We start from the raw sequence: 11,608 nt of genomic DNA, 5'->3' as shown, positions 1-11,608 counted from the left end.
AGACTCAGTCTGAATAGCTAGACGCCTATTCCATCAGAGATATCAATGGTGTGCTTGATACCTCTGTTGGTATACTCTTTGAACAACGCAACAGACTTTTTCCAAAATATGGAAGAAGACATTCTGTGAAAGGAAATGATTCATAACAACTTGTAGAAGGTATTATACAACAGTTGTCATCTCCATGTTCCCGACACCTTTTTCATCTTGTAGCTTCTTCTGGGATGCTTTGACTCAAAGATCCTTTGATCAATGACTCAAGAAGACTTATAGAGAGCTTAGGCCAATGACACTTGCTTTACTGTTCTTGTCAGTTATTTTCAGGGAATGACAGCATGCAGTCAGCATGATTTTCATCAACTTTTATCATTCACCATTACACATGTAAACTCTTTTTTGTTTTCGGTGCTAAGAGAAGACCATATACTGAATGGAAACAAGGCTTCTTATTCTAGGCATCAAAGCATGCAAAGGATAAACTATCATCACAAGATGACAGTGACAAGAACCTTAACATCAACTTGCATTGGCCTTTGAAGAGGGAAAGGATCACTTACTGACTTACACCCAACTATCTATTCAACTATTCAGAAATGGGTAAAGGCGCTGAAGGATTTCTGGTTATATTCATCACGTTCATGTTTTATAGACATTTTCTGATACTTTCATCGCTTTTTTCAGACCTTTGATCTTGGAGTCTATTTAGTTCTTGCAGAGTTGCAGAGGGAAGGAAGATCTGCCTTCTTATATCCATATCACATTCAGAGTTTCTTTCTTGTGACACAGAAGACCAGCTTCTTGTGCCTAGACTAGAAATGGCCGAGCAACCTTTTTGTACCTGAATGTGCAGGTCGCCAGCACCAAGTCAATCTGGTTGTGGGGACTTTTATCCCCATCAAGTGGAAAGATGAGGCCTGAAAAACACTCATCTGCAGTTCTCAAACTTCTGTGAATAATGTGCACAGATACAAGAACAATTCAAACAGTCCATGCTAATTTTGCACCTCAACATCTGTAGTCTTTCAATTGGGTAGTTCGCTTTATTTCTGGACAAATCCTAGCTCCGAATGTTCGGGCTTTCATCCTCATTCTTGTTCGATTTCAAGGTCGGCTGGTTTCGGGCTTTCATCTCTCCTCAAATGCGGTCACGCAGAACATTGTTTGTGACATAAGGAAACAATGTGCGGACAAAGCGGAGGGATAGAAACCGAAACAAACCACAAATCATTGTTTTATGATGATAAATAGTTATAATAGGTGCTAAAAGGGATCAAAGCATCCGAGAGGGTCCACGAGGGACGTTAAACAGCGACCTCGTCCGAAATAGCGTGAACTCTTGACCAAATTTTGGGAAAATATAAAACTGCCACTGGCAATAAAATTCATGGCGCAGTGAACAGAGTGTACTCAAAGCTTGCGAGACGATCAATGCACTCGCAGGAAATCTCCCAGATCAAAGGCGGGTAAAACTATAACCGTATTATTTCATGTTGTACCACGGGCGACGCGTACATTATAATTACCAGAGTTCTCGTTTATCAAATGGCTGTTTCAGAGATATCAAATTACAGGAAAAAAGTTGGGCATAATGGGCGCTTCTTTAATCTTCATCAGACGATTATCCACTCGAAAACTTCTCCAGAATTCAGTAGAGTAAACGGCCAATCGTAATCCACGACAAAGGAGATGTGAATTAATTCATCTCGGATCAAGAAAAAATGCAGGCTTTGTATTTGGAGGAGAAACAATTGTCGGATTTTCAAAACCTTTGAAGTAGGTTTACTGCGACAAAATATGAAGTACCGACAAAATATGAAGTACCGTCATCATTGTCACTGGAGTAGGAGATGGTCAATGGTAAAACAGAAGAGCGTTTCCAACGCAAGACAATTCATCTGCGCTCTTAGCTAAAAGGACATGCAGTGTTGAATTATTAACGAGATTTTATTTGGCAGTCCATCAGATTTCTACTGATTATAGAAGCAGTTTCCCTGCAGAGATGTGCGATAAAAGATCCCTTGTTGCAGCAAGTTTCAACAAAATTATTTTTATTGGTGCACACCAACTGAATATTTTGCCATGCGTCTGCAATGAAACCTGCACATTTGCGCACACTGACTGATTGTTCAACAACAGAAGTGCATCTTCTTCAAACACACAGCTGTGAACAGTAATATGATCTGTTGGTCATACTTACTTGAGGTCTTGATCAAGGAGATTACAACAGTCAAACTTCTGGATGATTGGCACCTTGGCGTGGAATCTGTACAGGTTTTCCACAGTTTGTTTGTTACTCTGAAGGACCCGTAGATATTGGTGAAACTTCGTTTCAATTCTTTTGGTTAATTCTAGCAACTGGTTCTCTTCGCTGGCAGTCCGCTCTAAAAACGGTAGAGAATCAAAAATACCCTGGAACGAGAGAAATGAATGTTTGATAAGAAACTGAAAAATCACAATCACAATGATTTAGAATTCTTAGTGGAGAGTGGAAAACCTTACATGGATCTTCCAGCTTTAGCATTAAGATATTTTTATGTATCATGCAACCTCAGTATATCTGAAATCAAGAAGAGGCTTGTTTAGGCTCTGCTACTAAAGATTACTAAGAAGTAACATGCCATCAGAATTCAATGAGAAAAGTTTCTTGAATAAACTATTCTGCACCAAACAACATCAAACACACCGCAAATTTTCTTACGGATATTTCAGTGTTGACGTACAAGTCAGCCATATAGTGGATAAACAGGAGACACACTTAGGCAAATGAGCCTCTCAAAAATCAGGAAATGGCAGACGTGATATCAAAGCCGGGCTCCATTACATGGCCGTCTTTGTAGACATCATGAATGCGCTGTTACCAACAGTCCCTATTCAAGCTAGCACGGTTGTTTCTCGCATGCCATTTTCAGTCCACAAGTCATGCATGGCGATCTGAGTGGGGTTACAAAGAGAACAGTGAGCGTCTCCGATAGTGCATTCTGTGCCTCAGCTTTAAATTGCTCGGTACACCACGGAGCAATCTGCTGAATTTGGAAAATTCACAAATATGAGTATCACACATATTTTTGATTTGATTCAGAAAACTGCAATTGGTAAAGTCAGGAATTTGATGTACAGCTTACACTCATACTAAGAACTTCACCATCAATACAGTCGCATCATCAGTAAAGTTCAAATGGCCCTTCAATTATGCTATCCACAAGAATATGAAATATCCTATGAGTATGACATGATGACTCAATAACAGCAATGGCACTGAAAATGGATGGTGCTAACAAACCAAATGGGACCAATGGGCAATGTGCCTCCCCCAACACCCATTATGCAGTTTATCAACTCAAAATCTCTATGAACTATATCAACCAAGTGACACCCGTGCTGTCCAATATCCATTTGCTACGTAAAGACGACAGCTCAACACAGTGCGCAACCAAATGGACATCAATCGCATGACGATTTGAAAACTCTATGGGCATTGGCAATTTTTAGAACTAATCTACATGTATTGATTTCATGCATGTCTCTATCACTGCACCGTAGTGGTGTAGAAATGGGTTTATACTGGCTGCAAAGACATCAGAAGGTTGCCACCTCATCTAAGGTTCTAAAACTCATCGTGGTATAAACTGCGTTTTTTATATGAGCCATTCATCAAGCAACATCAACAAATTTCTCTCAGACTAGCTCCAACAAGCCGGGGTTTTAGAGGTACAACCATCATTTATAAATACTTTCAAATATCATGAAACGAGCCGGCAGATGAAAGCCACACCTTGAGGCTTGTGTGTGGCTTCAATATATCATGGCGGTTATCATGTTCACTGGTAAACAGGCTGATCTCACAAACAGGATGCCAATGCACTGCCAATCACTGATACAGGCAATCACGAGTCAAGTCGGCAGAAGCCAAGCCTGATCAGTTACAACCCTCGATCATGTTTACATCAGAGGATCCAGAGCAGAATGCTCCGAAACGAAAACTGTAATTTCTTGCCTTTTACATACTGCTTTTATCTACATATATGCAGTGGAGCGTGCATGGCAGCCTTCATTATCTACTTTGTCTAGGAAATGCAAATTATCGAAAAGACCAAATAGAGCCTATTCAAGGCATGCATAGGCCTTACTCTGAATCAATAGACCTACTTCCTCCAGTAAATACATCAAATTTGATTTATGTGGCTAGTGCCCAAGTACATAGGTCTTGGAATGCCCTGATTGAAAGGCCCAATGTTGGGATAATGGTAAAATCAGACTGGCCATTACAGGCTAGTGTGACATACACCACCAGGGAGTAGAGGGAGGGTATTGATCAGATTGGGCCAAGGGGCCACCGAGTACGATGTATTGAACGCATTCAGTCCATGTCATGTCATGGGTTCTTGAACACATTGAAGAAAGGAGCATGGACTAACGTTTTCAAAAGGAATGCTGCAACTGCTTTAACTTGGTTAACTAAAGGATGCATTCTGACAACAACCATGAAAGTGGGTTTCCATAGATACATCTTTACAATTTATGAGGACCCTTCATCCTTTCAGACGAAAAGAAATGTGTCACTTTCTTGTGACAAAAACCGACAGGCTTACATGGAGGTGTTTTATATGCCAAGATTCTTCAATGATGCCTTTTTAAAAAGGTCTGGCTGCACCCAACCAGAATGAGCAGCCAGAACTCACTCCAAGATAGCTGTCTGCTAGGGAAGAGCGGCAGATTAGAGCTCTAATGGCACTGCAACAATGACAGGATTCTGAGTGAACTCCAATGCCTTTAGGTAACCAGACCATGCACAATAGCTGTCAAAGCCGCCTGTATAATTACTACAAAGGCTCCCAAGCTTATGGCCTCTGGATATCATAAGAATATCTTGCAAGTTCAATGGTGAATAGCAGGCTGGAAGACCAGGTATCGCAAGCATTATACAGGTACAGAGACATGACGATTCCACATGAGCACATTCACCAACGAAATCTAAGGTGGCATGCAAAGTCAGGCATGACCACAGATGTCATGCTGCGGAAAGCAATGCAAGGGTCTAGTCCAACAACATTAGTACCCCAAACAAGATCCCTGATAATGCAAAGAGTATTAGTATGTCAACTCTGACACCTATTTTCAAAGAATGCGGGCTTAAACATTACAAGTTGTCACAAAATATTCTTGAGTCACAGAAAACCAACAGAGCATTAACTGTAACATTTGACAAATTCATCTCAAGATGATACCAGACCATGAAGTTTCCAGGTAACCATAACAACCATTGGAAAAGGGGGTATACTCAGCACTATCAAATACCAACTAAATTTTTTACTTCATGCTCGCTCTAAACCGCACATGCACAGTCTAAACACACAACCAACATACACGCCTTCCTCCGACCCAACGTAGTTATGCTCAAATTATAAATTATCTACTGATAAATAACACACCTTTGATCTAGCAAAGGCAAGAGAGTTTTGCCGCGGGGAAAAATCTGAGCCAATGGTCTTACAATGGAGAATCTCGAAGACTGCTATTGATAGCGAGGCATGCTGAGTCATACCGTCGTGTCGGCTGCTGCTAAGATTCGCTCTCCTTTGTGATCGGCAGGACTGCCGCTTTCTCAGAGTCGCTTGATAGCGTTGACGACACCATGTCACTGAGCACAAATTATGAAAATCAGTAAAATGAAAGGAGTGTTGGATCATGCTGGATGCACTTGAAGTCTGCACATGTAGAATTGCATAAAAGACTTACATATCACAGCAGTGTCTTGAAGAAGGAATGGAGACTGACTGACTGGTCCATACATGTACAAGTAGACAAGAGTAATTTTTTTAATTCTTTGAGCGGCATTTTTGGAAAGTGTTCTCAATATTGCTGAAGTATTTTGGTTCTCTTCCTATAGTTTAGTTTGCTTGGACACATGTAACCTAATCGTTATTTCTTGGCCACACATCATACATGAACAGGGAACTACATCCGACGTTGACCTACTATTTAAACAGGTCAAGGTCAGAATGAGTCTGCCAGCACTACACATATCCAATTTACAAGTTACAGTGACATGAAATCAACAGCACAATACATGCTACTTTTTGCCCCAGAATTGTTTTCAAATGCTGTTTACAGAAAAACTGCCATTTAAGGGGGGGGAATCACCAGAACCCCTCCCCTGCATCCGCCCCTGAATTGCCTGAACTCTACTTGATAATAAGAGAGCTTACAGTACGGCCAGAAGAACCTCTATCCAATCCACACATGTGCATGTACAGAGTAGAACCTCTGCAGAACACACACAATCATAGCGCCCAGACTGTCCATTGTCAGACTTGGCTAAAAATACAAGGCATTGCTCCAAGGCAGTCATTATGCAAATACACGGGGAGGAATTTGCTTGAATTATAGACGGGTCTTGGGGTCTAAAGGACAGTGAACAAGAAGAAAGCCTGCCAGAGCCAATAACACAGACAATCTTCAAAGAGAACCGGATTAACCCATTCAACTGGAGCTTGCAATTTGTATCTCATGGAATGGAGAAAGAGAAGTTATACCAAGAGATCAAAGCGTTTACGTTCCTTTTAAAAGTAAAAACAAAAACTCAAGTTAGTTGGTAGGAGCGAATGATGTACAATACATGTACTTCAAGGGTCCACGTTTATATGAGAATGCAGCGAGCAAGAACAGCATTGGCACAAAACCCAGCAACTTTGGAGGGAAAAAACTCAAGCGTCCATATAAAATGTACACACGAAGGGGAAACCATTCTGTAGTGATTTAAAATCGAGCGGCATCGCCAATCTCTAGTTAGCTAAAGAAAAACATCTTTGCCCACAGTTGATTTGAAATCAACACACCGAGAACCAACGACGCCTCTCTTGCGGAAAAGTGCTCCAATGCTAACCATATGCGGCTCTATTTTAAACATTTAGTCAGCAAGCTGATATGAAGGCAATTTTCCAATGAATTAGTATTATCAATCGAAGGTTTCAAGATCAGTCTTGATTTGTAACTGGTGAAGCTCCAGGTGAGAGACAAACACCACCTTCGTTAGCCAACTGATACCCCACTAAACCCAATCCACACATTCTAAATAGAGTGGTCTTTGAAATGTCAAAAGCGCCCAAATAATTAAAATTCTACTTAATGTTTAGGGGTGCCAGCAACCGCAGTGTAAAACCCAGCTGTAAATCCACAGCATGCGCTTCCCTTTTTTTGATTAAAAGACATACAGGGCCAAGACGGCAGGTCAAGGCTAAAGCTGTTGGTGAAAATGGGCACAAATAAATCTAGTTCATTGTTGAGATCAGTCAAATCAATCACCATCATTCCCATCCCTCCAAGAGAACCCTGCAGAATGAGGTTCTAAGATGCTATCTATCCACATTACACAGAGACCGTCTTCGACTCCCACATACATGAGATAGCTAAAAGGACAAGACGGAAGCAGCTTCGGTAATGAATGCATCACAGACGGGTTGCCATGGAGATCACTGTGGTAACAATAGTGATGTAGAGCGAGAGATGCGGCAGCTTTATATTGGAACGTGAAATCAGCGAAGGTGAAGATGGTGACATGGAAGAAGAGGTTTTCATATTCTACACGTCTTCACTACAGGATTCAGTAATCAGTATCACATTTATTGTACAATTTTCAAGAAATGTTGTAAACCATGTCATGACAAGATGCAGGGAACTGACACCTTCTTCCCCCAATAAGTCCAATCTTTAACTTATGACAGGCAGCATACATGTATAGGTTGTTAAAGGGACTGTGCAATCTCGGGAGCCTTGTGTGCCAAGATGAACAATGCTGATACACTGTACATGCTGTACAGTGTCAATCACCTGAATGTCAACAATGGAGTCGCATTCTGGAACTGAATGTCAATTGCTGAATATCTTGGGTCTATTAATGGACTTTATATTTTGTACGATGACAAAAATGTTAGTTAATTCTGATTAATCAGTGCAGTCATGTCACTTGTCACTATCAAAGTCAAAGACAATGATCCTCTCCATAATTATTAACTCTTCCAAAATTTAACAACTTGTATAAACCTTAAAATATTCTGTAAATGCAACTCCAATATTGACATTCAGGTCTTGAAGACAACTCAGCATTCTGCATTTGGTACATGTAAACGTCCAAAACTTGAGGTTGGGTAAAAAAAACCAGTCCTTTAAAAAGGTGATGTTTTTTACATTAATGGCCTACATGACATTGTCAGTTCATTAATCGAGAGAGGGAAAAAAGGATACGGGGACTGATGTATCCACAGCGCCACTTTGATAATGGATAGAGGCTGGCAGAACAGAGATAGAGCCTTTTTGGAAATGATACTAACACATTTTATTCAGGCCGGCTTGAGGTCGACTGCCATGTTTCCTCGCCACAACCTCAAGTCAGCCTGAATCATGTGTTACTGTGTGAGGCAAGTTTTTACATCATGGATTTACCCCACCACACCTGCTTCCCCACAACTGGCAACCAGCCCTGTTCATGACGTGACATCTTTCCCAATGTCATTCAGCCATTACATCCTGAAAATCATGTACCGGTATAACTATAAGACCATACATAGGCCTACTATATTAGGGGTAGTTGTAAAACAAGAAACACAGAAACGAAACAGAAACACAGAAACACAGAAACGAAACGCAGAAACCAGTCTTCTGGCGAATTCTGGTCTGCAGACTCCATCTTGTTGCCATGGTTGTGGCCGCGAACGCGGGTGTAACTAAAACTGGTATTCAGTCGGAATGGAAGGAGGAATGCTCATTTCCCAATACCCCTTTTAGCCTCATCAACGTGTGCGCAGATTGGCAGCATCCGGCCTTGATCGTGCCAATACACTACATGTATGTACTACACGGCGTAAATAGAAAATAGTCCTTCGAATAGCGAGTCCTATTCTTTTGTACATTCCATGGCCTGTGCACGACACTAGGCTGAACTTCCCTACTGCAACCTCATTAACATAAACAGATATTTAAAGGGACTATTTAAAGGCAGCAGCTGGGCAGGCAAGATTGAGTTACTCCAAGTCCAAGTCTAGTGCCCGCCCCCCCCCCCCCCCACTTTACTCTATTCTAGTCGCCAAAATTGGTCTCTCACGTCTCACATAACGTCGAAATGATTCACCCATGTACTGGTACCGTACCTTGCATTAAGTGCTGCATCAGACGGGATTTGTAGGATGATCCTGGTACTTCATGTAAATTGAACACTACAAGGCAAGATGTTGCACTGCACCTTCATTTAAAATAACATGCTGTAGGAATCGAATCGAACCTACCAAAGTACTACACCACCACCTCAAAAGACTTCACCCATATCGTGCCGCCCCCTCCCCCCCCCCCCCCAAGTTGCTCCATGTATCCCCTCAACAACTCTATTGCATTCCGGCTGGCCGCAACCCACCAACCTCAGATTTTACTTTTAAACGACAATAACAACGGATTGGGCAAGGAAAGTATCGGCGTGCCGCTTGATTCCAACTTTTATGAAAACCCGTTTGATTTTCGTTTCTGCGTTTCGTTTCTGCGTTTCTGTGTTTCTGTTTCGTTTCTGTGTTTCTTGTTTTACAACTACCCCTATATTAGTATTACTATAGTACAAATGACATCCTCAACCTTCCTGTGGCTTTTAACTCAAATCGCCAGTCGACATTTGGACATATCCAAATAATAATATATGGAAGGGATTCCAAAAAAAGACTAGTCCAGGAGTGAGAGGGAGTCCATTTGGAAATGATAAATACGGCATTCGACTTTCAAACTTCTTGCTTGTTTATTTTAGGCTTTTGTCATTTTCATCAACAAATCGTCAACTCACGGTTATAGCTGGTTAGCGATAGGCCACCCTAAAACAGTGCTTACCTGCATGGCAGTAACTCCTAGCTCTTCATTCGTAATTTTTTTCAGCTTCAGAGAAAGCCTTCTGGCTTCTTTAGTGATTATGATCCCTCCAATTTTCTTGGGATCAAGATTTTCTTGTCGCCTGTCTTTGAGCCAGTCATCGTCAGTCCAAAGGTCGCGATCGGCATCTTTTAACAATTTAGGGTTGTTGAAATGAACCATACCCGACACACCTAAGTCCCTAGTCCGACGGGAGTGTTTTTTTGCCGCATCAATCGGCAAGTTCAGCGAGCTTGTCACCAAAATGACAATTAGAAATCGGCCAAGACAACAACAACAAGAAGGGCCGGCCATCTTGAAAAGGTGAACTGCAAAACACCGATTTTGGTGTTGCATTTTCACCCTGATTACTCCACTTTCAGAGTCTATATAGAATATCTGTCACCTTCTTCACTTATTTCGATACGTCCATGATTTCTGAGATAGAAAATCCGCGGCTAGGGAGCACAAATACGGCGAGCATTCTGCTCGAAAATTTGATGGCTTTAACAGCCTGAGGCATGAAGCTTGAATGCATAATATACGGAGTTCTCCTTTGATTCGAAGGGGCACTCACCCACAGTTTCGTATTTTTCAATTAGCAAGTGAACTAATTCACCGCTAGATGGCAGGGCCGATTGGGGCACAAAATTAAACCTCCCATTTGCCGTGGTTGTGCCTATGTCCTGATCTGGTGTGAACTCCACCTGAGGGCACTCAGGGCCTCTATCCTTCCTATTGGCCTGGTCACATTATAGGTTCATGTTTCAAAACATGAACGGAATTGATCTTGGCTATCTCGTTCATTGGTCTGCTTTGAGATGGATGGATCTGGATGGATCTGCTCGAGTTACCCTGGCCTTGGCTCTGGGTGTAACAGCATTTGTTATCTCGCCAAGTCTGGTTGTGACAGTATCTGCAATCTCATCAGGTCTGGTTTTCCTTGTGGCAGCATCTCCAATTAATCTCATCAGGTCTGGTTGTGTCAGCATCTTCTGTCGATCAGGTCTGGTTGTGACATTATATGCTGTATTATCAGGTCTGGTTGTGGCAGCATGTTATGCTAGGTTGTTACAGTTTCTGCTGTCTCTTCAGGTCTGGTGTTCTGATGTCATGCAATCCCTTTATGAAAATGATCAGGTATTAACCATGTGAAAATGAGACACATTTTTCCTATTTTTCTAAAGGGAGGAGACAATAGGTCCACCCTTTAGAAACATGGTGCACTACGTTGGGAGAGTACACATCTAGATCAGACAGAGTACGCATAGTGAAGGGGCATGGCACACCCAGGAAAGACTTGGTACCCTCTCTGGCAACATGGCGAGCTATGAAGGGGAGGGCACATCCAGAAGAGATATGGTGCACTACTGTCTCATTGGCCAAAAGTCATTTCTGCAGGTAACAATATAGAGCGACGGTAAAATACACCGGACCGTTGCGGTGGAAAATAGAATATGTCCTCGTTTTTCACTTTCGCTCCGATGTCTTTAAACAGGGTGACAAGTTCATGTACTACAGGGTGACCCAGAATTATTTTCCCTCGCACAATGGATACACAATATAATTCTATTGTACAAGGGAAAACCTTTCTGGGCCACCCTGTAGAGTTTCGTGAGTTTCCTCATCAGCCTCAGGTAGCCCAATGATTTTGACAGGACCCCAGCTGGTGCCATCTGAGCTAAAAAGTGGAACTACGCGATTACTTAAAATAAAAAATGACCCCGTC

General features: G+C 41.9%; 1 protein-coding gene across 3 annotated transcripts in view; it reads right to left on the bottom strand.

Annotated features, from left to right (window-relative positions):
• LOC135486023 (VWFA and cache domain-containing protein 1-like) overlaps positions 1–10,385 on the bottom strand; it is a 29,688-nt gene extending 19,303 nt beyond the window's left edge. For all 3 annotated transcript variants that reach the window (XM_064768476.1, XM_064768477.1, XM_064768478.1), the window contains exons 1-2: positions 9,862–10,385; positions 2,198–2,409 (exon numbers count right to left, since the gene is read on the bottom strand). In XM_064768476.1, coding sequence (XP_064624546.1) covers positions 2,198–2,409; positions 9,862–10,236 — 587 coding nt within the window. In that variant the 5' untranslated portion in view covers positions 10,237–10,385. The remainder of the gene's footprint in view (positions 1–2,197; positions 2,410–9,861) is intronic.
• Between the last annotated feature and the right edge of the window lie 1,223 nt (positions 10,386–11,608).

Source organism: Lineus longissimus, chromosome 4 (assembly GCF_910592395.1).
Source record: "Lineus longissimus chromosome 4, tnLinLong1.2, whole genome shotgun sequence".
Classification (NCBI taxonomy): domain Eukaryota; kingdom Metazoa; phylum Nemertea; class Pilidiophora; order Heteronemertea; family Lineidae; genus Lineus; species Lineus longissimus.
The sequence above is the reverse complement of the archived record's forward strand: the minus strand, read 5'-3'. Positions and strand labels throughout refer to the sequence as shown.